Here is a 24,075-nt window from a genome sequence, read left to right as displayed (position 1 = left end):
AAGACATCAAAGTTAACCTTTTATCATTCACCATCCGTATGAAAACCTTTGTGACTTCAAGTTTGCTCACTGCGCTTTTCATAAGACAATTTTTCCATCCATCAAACTAAAGTTTGCTGACACAATGCAAACATCAACAGAGACTTAGCTCTCTTGTCCAGTGTTCAGTTGTCTGAGTTGCTGCATCTAAAGAGATTGAGCAACTGATATAGGTTCTTCCCTTGATGTAGTACTTAATTTCAAACAATTAGCTGCAACTGCCAATTACTATGCATTCCATGAAATATTACAACTATAGAACTTGACATCTGTGTTAGCATCCCATGAGTTTCCTTAAAAATATGGTGGCAGACAACTCCTACAGATCTTCATTTCTACACATGAAGGAAGCAGTTTGAAGAGCCTTTAGTCGCTGCCTGTCTTCTCTAATCAGGCTATAAATACTACCTATTCCTATCTCCCTTCAGGTTCTTGATTTCTCCTCTTGATTCTCAAGTGTATTACTCTCCAGTTCTCTGTTCTTTATGTATTAGCCCACTCTGCCACGCAGCATGGATCACTGACTTCATGACACCACACTTACCAACCCCATACACATACTCCCATTGAGCTATTGCTCTCTGATCTTGGGATGATGGTTTCTCCAGCTACAACTCATACCTACAACATTCTTCCTACTAGTTTCATACCTACCTTCTTCCTTGATTACTTTCCCAGCATAGTTGAGAACTAGGAGAAATACTAGAATCAATTTTACCTTTAAACTGGCTCTGAAATTTATAATTAACCTACAGATTAGAGGTTGTTGGTATTTTCCCCACATTCTTGATGATGCTGTTGTGAGGGAACTATTTTCTCAGTAACACTGAGAACTTCATCACTAGTTTTGTTGTGCAATGCAAAAGCTCACAGTAAACAATAGGGGATGCTCTACTTAAAATATCAACTTAGGATGCAAAAGTCAGTATCAGATACTGTGAAAAATAATTTTTGTTTTAAAGAAGTTTACCATATTATGACCAACACAGACCAGTAAACCTATCAATGTTATTTACCCTTTCAGCAAAGCATTTAAGTAATGTCTTTCTACTAAGTCTTCTGTTGGAGGAAGCTCAGAGAAAACACATTATATGCTCTTCTGAATACAAAACTGAACTCTTTAGATTTAGTATAAGTCAGTCAACATTACAGGTAATGGTAATTTACTGTTTATTATACCAAATGAAGTTTGCAAAGCAGAAAAGACCTTCCTTTGGCCTAAAGGTTGCAGTAACACTACGACTTAAATAAAACACGCAGTGATAACTCCTCCTCCTAGACTGTATCCCAAGCTACAGTACTTACACACGTGGCACACACACCATCGCCATTTGAACACTGCCACCATCCCATTAAGTTTTTCAACAAATGGTATAGAAGGCTTCACAGGTTGTAGGGGACAGAGAGGGGACAACACAACTCTTTGAAAGAATTCATCTGCATAAGAAGTGCACCTCTGAAACCTGAAGCAGACACAAATAAAAAACTTCTAATATCACCAGCAAATATTAAGGCTCTCAGTTTCACTTGCTCTCCTTTTTCATGTACCTTTCTACTCAGCTACTGTGGGAACACACATGCTTCTGTATTTCCTTCCTCAGCCAACCAAACACAAATAAAACTTAGTGCATTCTGCCTTGTAAGAAATCTATGTAATTTTTGTCACCATTCTCCAACTGTACTTCTGCAAAATTCACATATACAAGCTTTCAATAAGTAACTTTACAAATCTCTATATTAAAAAAAGCGCTTAAAAACCAGTACATATCGGTTCGGTTTTGCTGATTTATCTCCAGATACGAAAACACACCAAATTTTTTTTTTCCTTTTCAAATCACACTGTACATTAACCCACTTAAATGATCTCTCCTATCCCTCACATTAAGTCACCCAATCACATCAGCAAAAGCTGGGGTTTTTCAGACAGCCTTTTAGGAGATCACAAAATTAAAAGTTCCATTTTATAACTGTTTTGCCATAATTTTAATATTTGCAGATCATGTTTTAATGACAAAGTTACAACAGAAGTAATGACAACAGAATTAAGCATGAGGGAATGTTACAGAGTATGAACAAAACACCACCAAACTTACCCCTCTGAAATTCCAGCCCTTGGTAGAAGGAAACAAGGAAAAGTTGTTCTGTTGCTGTTGTTTCGGCCTGCAAGATGAAACAAGGAAAACTGTTTACATTTTTAGCTGTCATATCTTCTATATCAATAAGTGACAATGGAGGGAGAAAAGAAAAAACACAGGCTTCAGGTACCAAGGCACCTTAGATTTCCTTGGCTGTACTTCTGGCAGGTTTCTCTCTTCAGTTTAGTTAAATGTTTTAATTCAGATTGAGAGCTAAGGGACATGGTAGCCTTACAAGCCTTCAGAGACGCGCTGACTTGATGTCTGACAACAACTTATTACTCCTACTGATTTTCAAATAGCAGAGACAACCCTGACCTGAACAGTGTGGGTCTATGAAGCTGCAATTATGTCATGTGATGTAAGATGGCGCAGCCTGGCAGCTGTACTAGACAGGGACACTTTAAAAAGCCTTTAAGTGAAGCTAAGCAAAGCACCAACGTAAAGCAAGCTAGCCATACCTTTGTGTGACGCTAAAAACTAGAGAAGCTGACTCCAGTTTTTACTCATTCCAAAACCTTTCTCCTACCCTATAATTATCGCTGTACAATTATTTCTGAAAAGTAAACATAACATCCTCCACTTCACTCTTAATGAGTGCTTTTCACCAGTAAGATCTTAAACGACTTGCAGAGGTAGGCAAACATTGCTGAAATTTTACACATGAAGTCAGATCAAAGCTTGACTGACCTGTTGAAGTCGACGAAACCAACAAATAGTTTGACAGTGGGAACAAAGTGCTGAGCACACTGCAACTCCAACTATGCAATTATACAGATTACAGAAGCAATCACAAATAATAACAAGAATACAAAATCTTCATTAAAAACCAGCAAATTAAATGGCTGCCTGTCAAACCTCACCATCCAACAATTACAGGACAGATGTTTCGCAGTTAAAGCACTAGACTAACACATGAAAGATCTGGGAGTCGTTCCTGCTACTTATTGTTCCTGACGGACTCCTGTAACAGTGTGCTCCCGTCCCCCCCAAGTTATTGCTTAAGCAATAACCACCATTGGCGGTTGTAATGGATACGTCTGGTCACGATGGCTGCATCCATCTCAAAGTAGACTGGAGACAGCTAACAACACAATAGCCAAGGGCTAATTTGAGCAATGCATCCACCTGACCACAGTGCTGGTCAACGTCCAACTCAAGCCAAATTTGGAAGAAACTAACATCTGTGGTCAGTACGCAAATACAATTAGTCAATCATCTTACCCCCATAAACAGTGAGCAGCCCAAGAGCCCTTTAAGCTCTCCTGCACAGCAGCAGTCTGCATGTCAGGATCTCCCCTTGAGTAGGGAAGCCCCTCAAGGTTACTCCTCGAGGTTGAGAGAATCCTTATCTCATCAGGTACTCAGTAAGTGAATTGGGAATAAAAGCACGCTGAAACTTTGAAAATCTTAGCTGATATAAAGGATTGATTATGCACATGTAATCCTTTAGACATAAACCATTGACCAAGTCTGAGACTAGGATTGAATCCAGCCACACCTAGACTCCTCTGAGCAGGAGTTTAGAAAGCAAGGGGGTCCCATCTGAACCTCATGACTCAATGCAGGGTCTCCCTGACAGTTTTGTCTAACCCTGTCCTCCATGCAGTAAATAATCAAGTGTACCTTGCCATCAAATCTTGTTAAATCACTGTTGCATTTGCCACAAAACTTTGTTATTAATAAAACACATTGCTGCTTCTCTCTTGCAAGTGAAGTACATCTCTATCACTCCATCCGCAACAACTCCAACACATCATGCCACAGTTTCTTTTCTGTAAAGTCAAGATAGCAACAGTTCTTTCTGTCTTTTTCTGTCTTCTCTATTTTGGTGTAAAATATTTGGCATATGGACATTTTTCTTATGTGCATTAAAACCTATCATAGAGCTGTGATCACAGCAGACATTTCTAGATGCCAACATAACACAAATAATAAACTATAATCATGACATTTGAGTCATTTTTGTAACACCAAAGCTGGAGTTGGAAATCTTCTCATTTTTTCACTCTACCAGCCAGCCAACCAGAAAGAGTATCAATATTGAAAGCACACTGATAAAGTTATTAAAAAGCACCAGGCAGCATACATCACAGACTTTAGTGTTAAAGACTGTCCCGCAATAAATCCTCCTACTTAAATAAGCAAATAAATCCTCCTAGTTAAAATATTATGAAACTGAATTTCTAACCCAAAAGCCTCACTGGAACTTTAACTACATTATGAAAAGAGAAAAATGTGATTAACAAGAGCAAGTTACACAGATTATCAATTGTCCTAACAGCGTTTTGTACCCTTTTTATTCACAGATGATCTCACACTAGAACCAGAGTCAGATTTTCCAAGAAGTACTGTGAGCTTTCTATAGAGTTGAGCTCTGTAATCACTTTAAAAAAATCTCATGTTTAAACTTACAGCTCTGCATTTTTCCTTTATATTTTAATGCTGTTCATGCATTTCCCAGTTTATTAAAACCCGCACTAGTTCTATTTTAAGCAAGCTGAACATAGAGGAAATAAGAGACATTTCAGCTTCAATATATCAGGATTTATGATAGTTTAGACAACAGTTTCAAGGGAAATGAAAACTTCATTGAAAATTATCTCTCCCCCCAATCATCCTGTAACAAGAACTGAGAACTCTGTAATAAGTAATATGTTTGTTGTATCTTTCATCTACACTAAACTGAAGGCCATCCACTAGAAGATGACTGATGACTAACCATTTGTTATCATCAATCTGTAACTTTCCCACTCACTGAAAGCATCCCAGATGACACAAAAACAGCCAGTATTTGTAGAGCGCAGACAATATTAAAATCTACATTTTGCCAGTTTTCAAAATAGGTATCCTCCTTCCTTATCTCATCAGTCAAGGACCTCACTTTATTTTGGTGAGAATGAATCCATTATTCACAATATTATACTAACACCTTTCTTTTTAATACTATTGCAGTGTTATTAAAGAGCCTTAAATGCAGTAGCCTAATGAAACAAGCCAGTTTTACCAAAAGAAGTTAATTAAACCATATCAAAGTCATTGTATGCTCCTTCATGACTTACTGGCCTGATCTGATACATACGAGGGTGTAACAAAATTCTTCACAGACTGTTTTTTCACCCAATGTGCGCATCACTTTTCTAATGAGTGGAAATCAGGCTGAAACATTACATTCATTTACTACCTTATGGGCTACTTTAAATAATTTGTTCAAAAATGTTCAGTTTTATGCATCTAGTCTGGCTATTACTATTTTGTATTTTATCGGGGTATTCAAAGTTTAAGTCTGGCACTTCAAGTCTAATTTCCCATTACAAGAAACCATTTCATATAGCCTGTCTCACACTTATCAAGATATTAAAACTACAAAAGTACTGTCCTCCTATCTCACTGAAAGACTATTTTAGAAATCTCACTGTTCCCACAGCTAGAACAATCTAGACTAAACATATTCATAAATTATGACCACCATTCTGAACCAGCATTTTTCAGTTGAACACAGCCTTAAACCAAAATGAAGTAAAATACAAGTTCTGGTTCTCAACTGCACCTCAGGTAACAAAATATAGTTCTACCAAAAACAAGACCTCATTTATAGTTTTCATTTTGGTCCTTCACTATCCTAAAGTTATTTTGATCTCTTGATCTTCCCAACTGTCTGTCAACATCAGTGAGAGCTGGACTGAAAAAGAATTAGAGTATTGCAGATTTTTTCAAATACATTTCAAATTCATGTCTTGCTCTTTTTCTACAGGGCACTACTGCTGTTACTTCTGAACATTCTGTTTACTAGATCACTATTTTCTGAATTGCAGCCACATATAAGCTAATTAAGCAACTGCCTGCATTATAAAACTATTAAAATACTAAATTGCTATTTGAAATTTTAAATGTGAACACATAAAGCTACAAAACTGTCAAAGAATTCTATTTTTTAAATAACCAATTAATAGTAGGCTTTGACAGGAGGAATACCATATCAGTAGGTATATTAGGCCCACTTGGTTTAGAAATAAAATAATTTACTGACCAGACCAATAATAATAGCCATCACTGGCATAAGTAGGTAGCAGATAGAAGAGATCGAAACATTAGCTCCAAGATGGAAAGAGGAGACAAATTAATAGGCATTAACAGTGATGAGCGGATCTGACTCTGAGAGGCACTTAAGTCTAAAATAAATTACTCAGATATTACAGTAAGGCTTTTTCAGATGTGAAGAACAAGCCAGGGATGGTTCCGATACAAGCACTGTGACCAACACTCTTGAAATATATCGAATAGATGATCACAAACTAGATCGTGGCTGAGAAAAGGACGTACACAATGTGAGGGAAAGAAAGGAGTTCCTCCCTACAATTACTTGTAGCAGTAATCTCAAAGCTGTAGTTTACAATACTTGACCTTTCTTACAGATGGATCCTTTTTTATTTAGCTAAAAGTCACCAAAACCTTTTCTCCCCAGCACTGCAGTTTCAAGAATCAAAGACTAAAAGGTGGGACTATATAGGAACTCTTCAGACTGTGGGAGGGAGCGGGTCACCAAACCTATCAGCTGAGCTTGTGTTCTGGTTTTGGCTGGGATAGAGTTAATTTCCTTCATAGTAGCTAGTACCGGGCTCTGTTTTGGATTTGTGCCAGAAACAGTGTTGATAACACATGGCTGTTTTCATTACTGCTAAGCAGTGCTTACACAGAGCCAAGGCCTTTTCTGCCTCTCACCCCACCCCACCAGCACAATGTCTGGAGGTGCACAAGGAGTTGGGAGGGGGCATGGCCGGGACAGCAGACCCTAATGACCAAAGGGATATTCCATACCATATGATGTCATGTTTAGCATATAAAATTAGGGGAAAAAGGAAGGGAGGGATGTTCAGAGCGATGGTGTTTGTCTTCCCAAGTCACCATTACACATGATGGAGCCTTGCTTTCCTGGAGATGGCTGAACACCTGCGTGCCCATGGGAAGTGGGGAATGTTTTGCTTTGCTTGCATGCACAGCTTTTGCTTTACATATTGAACTGTTTTTATCTCAACCCATGAGTTTTCTCACTTCTACTCTTCAGATTTTCTCCTCCATCCCAGTGCGAGGGGAGTGGTGCTTAGTTGCTGGCTGAGGTTAAACCATGACAGCTTAGTTTGGAGATCGCTATGGAAAGTTTACCTTGGAAATAAAAGCCTGAAACCAAGTCCATCCACTCTAAGAAAAGTGCAAGCGGAGGTCTGCCACTTGGAAAGGCAGCCCATGAAGATACTCAACCTTCAGCCATCTCTATCTGTTTGACTGTCATTTGGAATGGGTAATTTGGAATTTTACCGAACAAAACACTTATTACTGCAGGAACTTTTGACACTGTTAACATCCTATGAGCTGTGGCTCTATCTTTAACCACGGTGCTTCTACCACTATTTTGAGCCTGGAGAGTAAATGGCCACTAAATTAAACATATACTGAATTATCAGCTTAAGATTTCTAAGGTCCCAGATTCTGTGATCCATGAGAATCACTTATTCGTGCTGACTTGGGACTTTAAAAGTTTTAGAACTTCTAGTACCCATGAGTTAATTTATATAGTTTATTAGGTTAATTACAATAAATCAACTCCCTATGTTTCTTATAACACAAGACTGTATTACACACTGCCCAACAGAAAATAAAGCTTTACAAAATAAAACCACTTGTAGAGGTGGAGAGTGGTGAAAAAAGAAAAAAAAAAAAAAAAAGAGGAGAAAGAACAAGATAAACCATGAAATAAAATACTATTACAGATAGATAAATGTTTTCTTTCTCACAGCTAAGTATGTACTACAGAAGTTTGTATACAATAAAGACATCTCCATAAACTCCACAGATAAAAGTCAGTTGGTTTTCACTGAGGAAGACTGAATTAAAAACAAAGACACATCTCTGTCAAGATTGAAGTAAGTATTATTTGTCTTATAGTATGTTTGTGTTGTCCCATCTGCTGCCTGCATTCAGAAAAAAAATCCGTTATTTCATATGAAACCAGCATCATCATAAAGGCTTGTCTGGAAACAAAATGTTGATTCTTCTTAAAATGGTTTTGCAAAAATGATCCCTATATTTTACATTTATTGAGTTTAGTAAGTATATACCTAGCATATTCCAATTCTGCCTTGGAACTTAGAATTAAAACTTGAAAATGTTTTTCTCAATCGGCAACAGTAGCAATAACATTTACAGATCAGTGAAACTGTATTTTTGCAAAGACTGAATCTGACCTATAACTATTCTTTTTGCATAAAACTCAGGATAGAACCCAGCTATGTTCCCCAGAATTTTGTTGACAATGCTAAAAAAAAAAAAAGTCATAAAATAATGCTTTTGTTCTTAAGACGTGCAGGGTCTTCTGTTTACGTTCCCTTATATACATACTATGAATAGATATCAAAAATATCTGCTGGACAGATATCTTGATTGAAATTTTTCTTTAGACACAATTTTTAGATACCAAATTAACATGCCTCTCAGAATAAATCAGAGGAGTTTTTTGTACAACCTTTACTGTGCTGTAGGTTATATATGGTATAATATAATGACAATTAGTAAGTATATAAAGACTACAACATGCACTGAATGTTTTAAAGTTTCTATTACATTTACTAAAAAAGTGTGTTATCTATCTTGAAGCATGATGATGAGATAAATGAACCATTTATGGCAGTTTATATTAAGCTCATGTAACTTTTACATCTTCATCTGATCCTGCAGTCTTTCTGCACACAGAATTACTGACTACAACAGTATTTTTTTAGATATGAATATCCAAGCTGTGTGTATTTTGTTTAAAATACTCAGCTGCTACATCTGTTTGAAGATAAAAGCGCATTTCAGAAATCTACACGAATATTTAGATAATAAAAGGAAAGCTCAAACCACTTAGAGACAAGCTGTGCTAAGTAAAAATTCTTTTCAATCTGCAAAAAATAAAAGGTTGTTACTACAGCTGTGAATATTTTATGAAGATACTGTTAAATAATAGTACTTACTGTTCAGAACTGTTCTTTGTAATGTCATCTACTCAACCTATCAGAAGTGTACACTAGTATACTGTTCATAAAAGCACATTTATTTTAACATGCTGGGATATTTGTGATATAACATTATACAAAAAAAAAATTTCAAAATGGTTTACCTGGTGAAGCCTGATATGCAAGAGTGTTTTAGCTTTGAACAATACTGATTCTCTTAGATGTTTTAACTTATGGATAATAATAAATGAATGTACCTTTGTTACTGATTGTAAAAGCAGAAAAACCCCATGGTTTGACCTACTTAATAAAAAACACTGACTGCTCCACTTGAAATCTCAAATACTATTTCTCATCTATAGCAGGCCTATGCGTTGTGGCACTAAAAGGAGATTGTGGAAAATTTTGTTTATTTTTCAGAAGGAAAAAATCAAATCTAATAAAGTAGAATTTGGCTCAGAAAAGTTTTAAGTTCATATGGAGAGTTTACTTGACACAGTTTTCTCCCTAAAGGCAAAGCATCTCAAAGATTGTGTGTATGTTTGATTTACTAAGGTCCAATCCTGCAGATATGAGCTCTTCAAGCTCCCATAGCATCTACTGACACATAATTGGGCGGGGAAGAAAAGGCAGAAGGCCACTCAGATGAGCAAGACTGAACACTTACTACAATGAGAGAAACAAAAATATCCACCAAGGAAAAAACAGATGACTGATTTTCACTAGCTGGACTGAATTCCTGAATACTAATATAATCTTTTATTGTCCTACTATCCTGAATGATGTATCATAAATGTACTAAGAAAGAAAAACAGCCCTTGAGAATCTGGATATGCACAGATGAAAGCCTGCATCACTGAAGCAGGTACACGTACCAGTGAGCTGTCCCACACCTACTCTTTTCCCATGCTTTCTTCAGAATATGTTTATTTATACTATGAATCAATGCACAGCACTGTAAAATATCCCATCACTAATAAAACCCAAAAGCTACGAAATGCATTTTTTCATTTCTGCATTTGATTAATTTCCTGTAAAAGTTAATACTAATCTTATGAAAGAGGGAAAAAAAACCTGAAGACCAAGTAAAGTTCTACATTTTGATCTAAAAATCAGACATTCCTAATGATGTGACATTTCATCTTCTGAAGAAATACAGGCTTGATTTAAAGCTTTAAACATAATTTATTTCTTCATCTGTAACTACTGTAGGTTAATGCAATAAATTACATCTGATGTACACCATTATAAAAGTATCCCCCTTGACATATATGAACTCTGTCCACAACTGAAATAGAAAGCTATGGCTACCAGCCAACAGGAGGATGCAGGCTTTTCTGCTGTTTGACAAAGGTATAGCCACATTAATGCTGGGGAGGATGAGATGAGAGTCCTGTATTATGTTTCTATAACAAAATATCACTGTTTCATGAATAGTGTAAAAGCTAAGATTAGAAAGATTATTCATTGGCTCACTTTGAATGCACAGCCTAAAATTATTCCTATAGCATTTCAATAAAAGTAGGAAGAAGAAATGGCAATAACATGTTTGTTAATTTATAGTCATTACCTATCCCACTGGTGTATCACAGATATATACTGATGGCCCCCCATCATGACACCGTCAGAAAAAGCAAGCCTCCGGACAAAAACCTCACAACAATATTCATGCTCAAGGAAAGACAGTAAGTCTATTCCATTTTGTTTTCAAAACAGAAGCAAATTCTCACTGAGAGCCTAAGGCTGGGAAATCCACTTAGTTTAGCAAGATTGGATGCTTACTGGTTAGACAAAACCAAAAATGCTCACCCAGAGAAAGGAGACACAGGATTTCTTAGCAGTTTGTGAAATCCAACCAAACAGCATTTCCAGTTAGCCTACAGAGAAGCTACCAACACCCTCAAAATGATCATTCAAGTGCCATCACATTATGTTCTTGATAAAGGAAATGGGTATTTTCCAAAAATGCATTTTGTTTGGATTCATATCATCTGGCTCTCTTTCTGAAGGTAAACATGAATTCCTGCAAAGCTGTGGTTCACTATGAGGCATTTAAAAAGATCAGAAGGACTGAACAGAGAGAGCAACACTATTTAAAACAAGTAACATTGGGGGGCAAGTCAACTCAAGACAAGATTGTAAAACTCCTGTACTGCTATTTCCTTATCTCTTAATTTGCAACTTTATCTTTCTGCATTATAGCTTGTATTTCAGCTGAAAAGGCAAAAAAAGTAGCTTTGTAACAAAAACGTCAAATATGATCGTTATGTCATTAAGCCTGTAGCCAATTTAGAGGCTTCTCTGGGTTGAAAAGTGAAAGACTCCTGCACGCCACTTACAGTGCTGTATGATACTTTTCACACCTAGCTCTCAAGGATATGGCATTAAGCCAGTCAGTCAAGGAAGGAAACCTGCTTTTATTAAATGCACTCAGATACAGAGAATTGTAACTTTCAGAATACTGTTTCATTGAGAAGGACTATTCTTGCATGAAGAAGTGTTTTACATTGAGTGACAAGAACCACTCCTGTCATTTCTATGCAGACAGACCAGAACATCTTGAGATTGTAACAGACCTGTCACCACTGGAGCTAATAAACTAAACTTCTCCAAGTGTACGCAATCATGCCCATGACTTCACTTCAGTATGCAGTAACCACCCAAAAAAGTCAAATTATACCACAAGATTTCATGTCTACACTAGTTCCATCCTCTGCTGTGCCTAAACGATCACAGGCTGTCATTGCAAATTCCCTTTAGCTACTTTGTCACATATAGTTCAATAACTTGGAAATAAAAATCTCACCGAAGGTTAAATTTCGCAGCATACTGAGACTCTGCTCAGGACACAAGCAAGTATTTTGCTATGGCATAATTAAAAGATGGGCAACATAACTTCTCCCACACTTCAAGCATTATCAGTTAGATAAAGAACAGAGAATACTCTGAAGTATGAATACTGAAGAAGTGAAAAAAGTCAGGAATTCATCAACTTATTGACAACAAAACCCTTTATGGGAATGAGTTTCAATATTTATATCAAGTCTCAAGGAAAAGCTTCAACTTTTTCAAACAACTATTCCCTGTTTCTAGAGCTTTTTATTTAGAAATTTGAAGTACCATGACTTAGGATTTTTTTTTTTCTCCTTTGGGTGTTGTTTTAAAGATAAGCACCCAATAAAGCACCCTTTTTTCTTTTAGGGGAATATGAAACCTGTGAGAGAACACTTTCAATTCATTAGATTACTAAGATCAATAGATACAATAAACACAACTGTGCTTAACAAAATATTTAGGATACTCACAGCTGAAACATCTGTAGACAAGCAAACATGTTCAGTAGTTATGTACGCAATACAACCAGTTTTCTTTAATAAACTGCCAGTATATTTTTTTCTTAATTAAGTGCACCAAAATCAACTACAAGAGGCCCTGAATCAAAGTTTAAACCAGTACATGATATATACATACAACACATCAAGATCAAACTATGCAACTTTAGGGTTTACGAAGACGTTTTCACTTGTAAGATTTTCACTTACATTATTAGCAGATTGTACACTGCAGGAACCCAAATCAAACAAACAGTGCTTTCACCTCCATTTCATCTTCATTTCCATCTGCACAGTAATACCAATTATATCGCATAAATAACTGTGAGAGCAACTATTAGCCCCCGGGCTTAAAAAACTTTTTTCTCCTCATATTTAACAAAGTGATCTTCACAATTTTCTTACTCACCTTTAACATATTTTATTAGATCTTGAAAAGAATTAGCCATGTCCTTTTAATATTTATTAGTTTAGTTTCTCTTGTCTGATATAACTCATTAGGACTTTTTATTTGTGGCCATAAATCCCCTGAGCTCCATAAGCATTTTGTCTACTCCATAACAGTAAAACTATCAAACCAAGCCCTAAAATGCTTTCAAGTTTAAAAGTTTATTCATATCATAAACACCGGTCTGGTTTCCCCTTTGTTCTGAATGGAAGTGAAATAAATGCAAACAAGGCAACTATATGCACAAAGGCCAGTTTACACATACAAGGAGAGCAGATTTAACAACAGTTTCAATAAATATTGCATCCTCTGACATCAGGATATTCTGTTTAATACAAACACTGACAAACTTGTTTCTGCAAAAATCAGAAGAGTTTTTGAAGGCAATTTATAAATAGACACTGAAGTCAACAAATGCTGGCCTCTAGCATGTGACCCTTGTGATCTTGATCTTCATTGCACAGTGAGGTCAGAAGGCTATCAAGATAGTTTTATCTTCAAGAATTATGTAAACCCATTTACATAACTTTTAACAACAGTATTATCTGATAAGTTATAATTCCTGAGTGGAAGCTTTTGTACTACAGATTTGGCATTGGAAGTTTCTTTACAACGTGAAACATTTGAAGCTGGTGCCAAATTTTACACCCAATGTTTCTAACACTCATCACTGATCTGAGGGATGACATTTCAGCAATATATTCAAAGGGTGTACACACTCTGAAATGAAACACTCATCTGGATTTTTATGTAGTAGAATGACTTCCTATTAAGTAAGCAAAAAAAAAGGACACTTTCACTAGTTCCATCATTTCTGAAGGGATATTCAACCTGAGATGCAAAAGCAAAATGTTTTCAGTTGTTAGTTGTTATTCACAGCTGGGCTCCTGTGGGAACATTTTGTGCATCACTGTTGCCATAGTAATTACTATAGAAACCCCTGAATGCAATGGAGTAAGACCTGTTGAAACTATCCTTCCATTAAAGCTCCGTTCCAAATATCAACTCAGGACAGAAAATGTTCACTTATCTCTACTGCTGCCAGCAACAAGTTATGTTTTCTAGTCTCTTCAATATAAATACACTAACCACACTACAATAATTTCAGCCCAAGACCATTTTTTTGTTTGTTTTTTTCAAGACATCCACCACTATGATGGTTCGTCTGAAACTTTTTTTATTGCAATGCCTTTAAATTAGAGCATGTTTATCTTTGCTCTTGCTCTTGCTGATAACTAGTGTATTTGGGTTTCAAAGAGGTTTATTAATTAGGTTTAGCAAGTAGACATGTACTGCATTATTTCATTATAAAAACTGAAAAGCTTGCTAATTACAAAAATAAGAGAACAGGCTTTTTCAGGCTGAACACAAAAAGCACCAGAACACAAGGACAATATTCCTACTTAACACAGCAGCTGAAATAAGAAGAGTCATAAACCACAAGGGAAGAAATCAAACAGATATTGATTTGATCAATGATGATGCAAAGTTATTTACTGTTTCATTTATGGTCATTGATAGCAGAACTACTGTTGGAAGCCATTAGAGTGACAGAAACATAAGGTAAATGGTCCTAATTCTTTTGAATATGTGAACTGTATTTCTGAAGCCAAGCTGTTGGATTTTTTCCAATCATTTATAGTATATCATTAGATTAATAAAATAGCATTTTCTGCTTTCTGCACAGCACTTTTCACTTCCAAAAGCATAAAAAATGCTGTTCTATGGTTCTATGAAAAACTGATATGAAAAGAGTTCACTTCATCCATTACTCTCCCCACCTTCAACTGAAGCAGGGCCTTTTGCATTAAACACATTTACTATTTAACAATGCTGCAAGATTTACTGGCCACATTATTTGTCCAATAGCCCTACAGGCAGATCTCCCAACCCTGACAATGTCAAACTAATAAAGAACAGGTATGCAGAGATGTGATGAGTCAGTCACTTGGGAGAAGTGGCATAGCAATGAAGAACATACAGAGCTCAGCCTTGCAAGCCTGATGCTCCAGCATGGGCTCTTTGTTAAGAGTAAGGATTAATGATAAGAAGCTGCTTTCTCATTCCTAAGAGAGTAAGGTGGCACCAGAATTAAGTGAAGCAACAGCCACATCCTATGTAGGGCATGTGACTTCATGATCTCAACTAGAATGCAAAGAACAGAGACATAGCACTGAGCATGCATGATAACAGCAGAGGCATCATCTAGTTACAAGCAGACACCACCCTGTAGCCCCACACACTCAAAGAGACTCTGCAAGGGCAGACCTGATGAAGATTGGTTTCCTGCGGAAGCAGGCCCTGTGTTTCGTCCCACATCTCAGAACACTCTCTGTCCCTCATTACCTCTGTGACACCCTTGCCATGAAGAGGCTGTGGTTAGTTCAGAGTAACACACTGCTGGTAGGCTCCTGCTAAGAGAATGTAAAACAGCAACGCTCTGGCTGCCTTCCTCACAATGGCGGTACTAACTGGGGTCTCTCACCTCCACCCACCCACAACCATGTTAAAACTTGCGTTTATCTTTATTGGATCTGATATTTTTTATATCTTTTTAAATATGAAACTGGGAAATGGGTTGAAAAGTTACTGGCAAGAGACAGACGGCACAGTCATATGCCATTTCCTGAGGAAACTAGGCTTTCTTTAAACCACACACATACATTTTTCTGCAAATCTGACTTTTCTAGGTACCTTTACAGGCAAAGTAAATGGTTTCATAACTTCTAGCTCCCCCTCCCCCTTACATCCTACTGAGAAAGATAACAGTTGGGGGGGTTTTGGTTGGTTGTTTTTTTAAACTCAAAATGTGTCATAACATTTTCCAAGTAAATCTATGGAAAGGGGAAAAAAAAGTCTGTTCTTTAAATTATCATAATGAATCAACCACTTGAGGAAAAAAAAAGTGCAATGACTTTCGCAATGTTCATAAAATCAGGTGGCTGTTCTCAAGAGAAAAAAAACCTTAAATTACTAGCAAGTGAAAAATATTTAATGTTAAACCTAAACCACAAAGAAATATATATTAACAGTGTCTGACATGTAAACAAAGAGTTTTAAGATAATAATTCTAAACTTGACTGCACTGTGAAAAGAAAATGCAGAAAAGAAACATTACAGTATTTTTAAGTTGACTTTAAATGGAAACCTGATCAAAACAATTACATCTTTGTTCTAGTAGAATGTAAACAGTTGCAGTACACTTGTAACGAACGAGTTCTACTGTGAGCAAAAGCCTCAAACAAAAATTTGCCTTATAGTGCATTCGAGATTTAACTAATTGCTACAATGGTATTATGGCATTAAATTACCATAGAAGATGTTTATTGTAGGCATGCTCTGATATCATGAGTGTAAATCTTTGCACACCAGATTACAATGTCTAATGGACAATAGCACATAATAAAAAGTGGGTGTTATGACACCTTTACAACAGTTTCACACAAAAACCTTTCCATTATTATAGAAATCTCAAAGTATATGAGTCACTGTGGAAAGAACCTGAAATTCCAGTTATCTGACTGCCAAATAAATACAGGTACATTGAATAACTGAGTTTGTTTTCCTACACAAGTTAGTACTGGCAACCAAGGAAATTCATGTGCTTTGTTAAAATTTCCACTTCATGAAGTTTGTAACAAAGCAAGACAACCAGGCATCAATACTGATCCCAAATTTTGCTCTGTATTACCAGTTTTGTTTACCTAAGTAATTTCTAAACTGCTAGATTAAGCTGTGAAAAAGGGTTAGCAGTTTCCTCTGGGGAAACACAGCTTGTTGTTTCACCAGACTACTAACTAACTTCATCCATTCACCTAGCAGATGCAAAATCCTACATCAACTGTGATCTGATGATTGATGAGACAGTTTCTGGGATTACCAATATCTTGGCAAAAGAAATATTCACAGATTCCTTGCTGGGGAAGAAAAAAAAAAAAAATCACTGATTAAAACAGCTTGAGTTCAAATGGTCAAGGAATAATACTCAAGATCTTCGATAGAACGTGATAACACAAAACCATTTCCTTTAAATAAGGACACCAGAGATTCAGAATCCAGAACAAGTTATTGCCAGTTCTAGAGTCCTTTGTCAATCTTCCTACCTGCCCTTTGTGACAAGTATGTGTTTCTGTAGGCAGGACTCAGTTGCTGAAAGGCTTGAGGCAGGAGCATGCTAGGACGTGATCATGTTTTTCTCCTATCTGTACTGTTTATTAGAAAAACAAACAGAACAGACATTCATAGACAGTGTTCCTCAGGGAAGCACGGACAGCTGCTTTAGTTGCACAAAGTTGTCACATTAATCAAGGAATACAAGAAACCACGATTCAGTTTACAACCATAAAATTACTGTATACAGTTTTTGTAAACTGCAGTGTTACAGAGTAAGGGAACATTTGACAGTTGTCTTCTTGTAAACAGGCTGTTCTAGAGTTGTAAAAAAGACATAGAATCACAGAATGGTTTGGGTTGGGAGGGACCTCAAAGACCATCTAGTTCCAACTCCCCTGCCATGGGCAGGGACACCCTCCACTAGACCAGGTTGCCCAAAGCCCCATCCAACCTGGCCTTGAACACTTCCAGGGACAGGACATCCGCAGCTTCTCTGGGCAACCTGTTCCAGTGCCTCACCACCCTCACAGGGAAGAGTTTCTTCCTAATATCTAATCTAAATCTCCCCTCTTGCAGCTCAAGGCCATTCCCCTTTGTCCTGTCACTCCATGAGATATGGTAGTGGTACTCTACCCTACCTCCTCAGGCTGACAGGAGAAAACTATGCAAAGCACACATACAGACCCATAGGACACTTCTGGTCAAAAAAGCCCAGCCTTTCATGAACAGCATACAGACACTCTGTGAGCAAAACCATAGAGGAATAACCTTCAAAGACGAAAAGAAGAAATGGTTCAGGTGCTAGAAGAATTTACCTCTTCAATACCTTGATACAGGTACAAAAACACTACCATGAAACCAAGTATTGCAATATTAACTCCTCCAAAACAAAGGACAAACACCAGTAAGGGAGAGAAGTTTGGCTAAGCCTTACATGGAATCAAAACATCACACATTTTTAAAATTAAATACCCTATGTAGTCATTCATAGTCCCCACAGAAAAACAAAACAATAAACATCTATTCATGTACAGTTGGTAAATAGAGTCCCCTGCTGTGCAAAATATAAAACCTGTAATGCAGTTACCTTTCTGTCACTCTGTTCTATGATCTTTCTGTAAATTACTGGGTACTTTCTCACTGACATACAAAATCCTGATGGCAAGTGATAACAAAAGAAATTCGATTTCCTCACAACTGTCCTACCAGAGTAAATGGAAAATGAAAAGATTCTGAATGGACGGGTATTAAGCAGCCTATCTGTTGTAATATGAGAACCTTCCCTTTAAATTCCCCTCTCCCTGTGTTTAATAATTATTTTAAAAAAAGAATCAAGTTGTAAACAGAAAAAATACAAACACTTTATATATATTCAAAACATCCTCCAAATATAATTACGTACAAATCAGTATGAGAAAAAGTTCATAATTCATTTCAAAGTTCTGTTGAAATGAAATGCAAAAGAATCAATTAAGTCTTCTATTACAGAATACGTGATCAGGCAAATGTTGGCTTGTGCCAGATGAGCTGCAGATTAAGTAAGAAACATTAAGGAGGAAAACTTATTTTTAATCACAGAAAATAAAGACCATGAAAAGGAGCTATTATTTAACCTCTGGATTAACCATATAATGCCCAACAAATTTTAGACAGCTTTATCTCCTACAAGAATTGATCAGGAATATGCTACAAAAGAGGCATTGCCATTGATTAACTGGATCATCATAGAAGTTTCACCAGATCATATTCTGGCAAATTGGAAGGCAAGAGTTGGAGGGGTTTATTATCATTCTGTTATTTCAGCAATAATAAACCAGCAGATTAGCAAATAAAAGGCAATATTTAATGATAAACTAATTTAGCCTCCTAAATCCTAATTTTTCTTCCTGCTTCCTTCTTCATTTATATGTAAATTGGTGGAGATTTCCCACCATTTTCAGTTTCACTATAGAGTGCCCTCATGTCAACAGCACAGGGGAAAAAGATGAAAGAGTTCCTTAGGTCAGTTGTCAGTTAAGAAAAGGAGGATATCTGGGGGAAGAAAAAACCCCAACCTTACAAAATTTGATGGATGGGACAGAAAGGGTGCTATATACAAGGGTACTTTAAAGCATAACATCACTTTCCCTGTCTACATTTTGATACAAATCACTTACTGATTTGTAGTTCTCGTACTGCTTTAAGTTAGACAAATAACAGATATGAGAGGGAAGAAAACACACCTAAGGAGGCCCAGTTGCAACTTGCTAGATCCAAGTTCTGCTGTAGTAATATATAATACAATATAAAGTTTTGGATATGAATGTATCTAATGAAATTGCAGAAATAAAATTGTTACAATGGTCTATTAAAGAGATCTCTTTTTTAAAATTTGAGTACTTTATTTTTTTTTTAAACCTACCTGGTCACACACAACTTGCACTATAATCTGTGGAATATAAACACATTATACAGCTTTCAAAACAGAGCCATCTTTATCTTACTGTTCTGTATGGACTGGAGTGGGGAAGATACCAAGAAAAAAAATTGAGAACTCGTGCTTCTTGGTGTAATTTTCCAAGATAAATGAGAGTCTTTGAAACAAAATCTTCTTCACACTCAGAAATATAGTATTAACTGAATTTACCTTTTTAAATATAGCTTTACAATCAATTTTTTAAATGAAGACATAACTAACTGGACAGCTAGTAAAATATAGTTAGCTTCTAGCCTTCAACACTCAGTGCAAAACATGACAGAGAAGACAATGATACAGCAGGAAACAGGAGTACCTATCTTCCTGCCATAGATCAGGTTAACTTTTCTGAATTTTAATTTATGCTTCTTACAATGATACTGAAGTTCAAAGTCAGGGGAAAACGCATGCTCATTAAGGAAAAGTCAGCAGCATGTTACTTCCCAATGAATTTAAAAAACAAGTCTCTGTATTAAAAGGTAAACTTGAAGCTAGTTATCTAAGTATTTAATGTCAGAAATACAAAACAAAATCTACAGAGAAATAAGTATGGCCAGATCTCATTGCTTCCTATGGATTGTTATATATTATCAGCACTCTTGAACATGGAGGCCTATGTTCAGATATATAGATGAAGCATATGTATATACATGTTCATTGAGGTATACACCTCTAACAAATATAAGGGGATATTCTGAAGCATTTGCAGGTATTTTTCAATACTTTGCTGTGCTCTTTAGCCACGTATTCTTATTGAGCTTCTGTTCACAATGACCTTAACATGAGCTATTACTATTAGCCCAGGTTTTCTTTTCCACACCAGAAGAAATGAATCTACAGATTTTGCTGAGGATTTCCTTGTGTAGTTTTAAGGCAATGTAATGACACCTTACTACAGAACAGCTATCTTTCATATCCATGAGATTTTCAGGTGACCAAACATATTCAGCTTGAAAGATACATATTCAAATCATCCTCTCTTACAACACTTATCTACAGATATTTTCATGGTCCACAGGAAAATGCAGTTAATTTAACCAACTCACATGTTCTCCAGCCTCCCCCTCACCAAAAGAAAGACCAAGTTAAAAATCAGCCTTTTGTTTCTGATCTTTTGTTTCCAAATACTGCAGTCTAAATGTTCCCACAGAAACATGTTTGTTTTCCTTGAAAACTTTATCACTAGCTCCCTCTACAGTCATAGAATTAACTAAAAAATATATCACTTATTATTGGGGGGGGTTAAGTGCCTTATTATTAGTATTAGGGTATTAATCAGAAGCTCAACTGTACTACATGTTGAACAAGTGTATAAAATAATAACAGACTGTTTATAAGAACACATACTGGAGTCAGTGAAAAGGAATTGTCAACAAGGACAAGAATGTCTAAGAGAGAAGCAGGGTAAGCATACAGAAAACAGATGGTTGGCAATGGTGGATAAGTGGGATTTTCTTTTTATATTTAAAAATGTGTCACATACTTCATATAGGCATGTGCACATACACTGACTCAGAGAACCAAGATGTTTCAAAATGGTTAGCAGAAATTCACGCTATTCTACATTTTATATGTATTTACTCGTGTATTTTACCGCCATTTACTTCGAGGGCTTCTTGTTTGTTTAATTTTTAAGTTATTTAGTGGGTTTAAGTTACAAGTTCTGGCTTTTTCTAAATCAGCTTAAAAGTAAAACATACTCCACCTACAATGGAATGCAACAAAACCTGGTGCGCTTCACTGAACACAGGTGCCTTTATCGAACAGTGAAAGGCACTGGCTGAGGGAGGAATTTAAACCCACGTTAAATGAGCAGAGAAGATTTTGTTAGAGCTCATCAGCCAAAAATTGCTTAAAAACAACCCCAAAAAAGTACTAAACTGATTGCTAGGTACAGATAATAAAAGCCAAAACCAAAACAAAAACCCACCATGAGACTGAAAAGATTATAGCAACTATATTTAAATCAAATATCAACTTTTGCCTTTGTGGAGAACTTTTTCCACCCCAGTTAAAGCAGCAACAGAAAATCCCCATGCTCGAAAAGGTGGTAGTGCTACTATAGCTATAATGAAGCCTGTAGGATACACAGTTGCTACAAAGGCCTGGAAAATTTTAATTATCACTGAAATGGTGTGTTTTGAAACAGTGGCAGACTTAACAGCAGTAAGCAGCTGCCCACAATGAGTAAAGGTCCCTGGAGGGCTAATTGTTCCTGAAGTATTGATAGCAGTTAATGAAGATGGGGCTGATTAGCAGTTGAGGCATATTCCAGAAAGAACAGTCAACTCCACATGTGTTTGATGAAATCTTCTGTTAAGTATGACCACTATCATCTGTTTAATGTCATATCCTGAAGCCTCTCTAAACAGAAATAGGAAAACCTTGCCTTGTTCCTCTGTTAGCTTGCTCAATAGACTTACTTGCCCAGATGTTGTAATACAATACACAGTATTTAAAGATCAAACCCATCTGAGGGATATCATTAAATCATAGCAATTTTCCTACAAAATACATAGTACGTACATCAAATATGGAGATGCGCAGCTCTAATGGTGGTGTTTAGGGGATGATTTGGGGGGATTTTGATAATGAATAACCCACCAACTCAGATATTTAAAGGCCCTTCTACTACAACACATAAGATATTCTGTATATAGTAAATGCTTATTGTTTATGATTCAAGTATCACATCATTGTATATTTAATTTAGCCAGAGTTAAACATTTTTGGTAAAGAAACAGAAATTAAGACAACCTAAAAACATTACAACTCTCTTATCACTGTTAACTGGCTATTGCCACAAGTCATTTTTACTATTCTTGGAACAGACTATGAAGGAGGGAAGGAAATATTTTCCTTATTAACATGCTTCATATTTTGCCAATAGAAAGTTTTACTATTTTGGCAATTTTTGTGGTGGTTTTTTTTATAAAGTAATAGAGAAGGACAAGAAAACATGGCAAGATGCAGTATAGCTGAATGAGAAGGTGAGACTCTACAGCATGAAAAAAATAAGATGACAGATTTTATCCTTTTTCTACACTATGCAAATTAATTTATTCTATGTTTGCAAGATTGCACTGAAGGAGAAGTTCTCACCTGCTATAATCATAATTTCAACTTGCAAGTGACCAAAACGCGTTAGGGATGCTGAGGCCTACATTGGTGATCTGAGCCTAATCACTATGCCTGTGTTATATATCTCGCTGTCAGCATGCACTTCTCTTATCCATAGAAGGGAAAATAACAATTTTAGAAAAAAAAAAAAATCTTAACATGCCAAAATAAGAAAGCCTGGTTCTTTAGATAAAGCTATACAGATTCAGCTTTTCAGTTCCAGTGATTCCTGTTGCAGCCAAGACAGTGACTACCACTGAAAGTCCAAACTGACATTCATTTTTAAATTATTAAATATTTTTTCTAGATTTCACTAATATGCCCCATCAGGAAGAAGGACAGGTAGAGTGATAGATTTTTATACTCCTTTCCTACATCAAAGTAACTAAAAATTATAATTATAAAACATTTTTCAGCTCATTGAAAACTAAATATATTTCACACTCTCCATACACTCCTTGTGAACATTCCATTTACTTGTACGTCAGAGTACAAAAGCCATGTCACTAGCCTGTTCACTAATACACATTTATAAACAAAATACCATTGAGGGCAGCCTAAAGATGGTATTGCCTTTTATCCGGAGAAAAACTTCTTGACACTGAATTGGAACCAATTAGGTATTTCAGAAATGTTTGTTCTAACTCCCTAGGCTAACAGCTATAATGAGACACACATAATAGTGAAAAAGCAGGTGGAATACAAGAGAGTCATAACCAAGCATGTAGCAAAGGTGTCAAGAAATGCAATACCAATAGAAATTATTTTAAGTATTACCTATTGACAATATAATCACATATACAAAATGCAGATGACAGCTTTATCCAGGAATCTAGGGAGTGATCTCCTTTTACCAAAAAAATGAAGAAATAAAGCCCCTGCAAAAAACTCCCACTCAATATTACCTACAAGCAGCAACCTTAGCCCAGTAAAATGGCTTTTGAAACAAGCAATCAGTAACTCTCACCTCTGCTTGTATCTTGTTATGCAGACCCAAAATAAAGCAACGGGTGGGGATGAGAGGAGGGAGAAGAACCAGAAACCGGAGGGACACTGGCGAGTTCAACACTGAAAGCAACTTGTTCCTCTGCCGGCCTAAGAAAACAGCCTTTCCCAATTTCGGATCAAGCCTGCCATCTTGTGGGATTCAGATTCAGGCCAGCATGCAAGCTGAATGCTTTTCTTTCTTTCTCAAGGCAACAATCAAGATATTTTTTGATCCCATCCAGGATGAGGAAATGCAATCCATACCAAGTTTTGCAAGACATAATGATTAAACACATGTTTAAACTTGTGTTTGCCTCTGGGGCGTATTTTCTTCAGTTACAAAGCCCATTTCATGTGTGCATGAGACTTAAGTCAGCAGTTGGCAACGGCTCTTGCTTTAACCATTTCAGCACATTCTCATCTCTCACTGTTTCTGGGTGTGCTACAGGAGCCG

General features: G+C 36.4%; 1 protein-coding gene across 2 annotated transcripts in view; it reads right to left on the bottom strand.

The window, feature by feature from the left end:
• Positions 1 to 24,075, bottom strand: part of ARHGEF3 (Rho guanine nucleotide exchange factor 3) — a 134,801-nt gene that overhangs the window by 88,170 nt on the left and 22,556 nt on the right. For both annotated transcript variants that reach the window (XM_054838447.1, XM_054838448.1), the window contains one exon: positions 2,133 to 2,199. In XM_054838447.1, the coding sequence (XP_054694422.1) occupies positions 2,133 to 2,199 (67 nt within the window). The remainder of the gene's footprint in view (positions 1 to 2,132; positions 2,200 to 24,075) is intronic.

This window comes from Grus americana, chromosome 11, assembly GCF_028858705.1.
Source record: "Grus americana isolate bGruAme1 chromosome 11, bGruAme1.mat, whole genome shotgun sequence".
NCBI lineage: Eukaryota > Metazoa > Chordata > Aves > Gruiformes > Gruidae > Grus > Grus americana.
The sequence above is the reverse complement of the archived record's forward strand: the minus strand, read 5'-3'. Positions and strand labels throughout refer to the sequence as shown.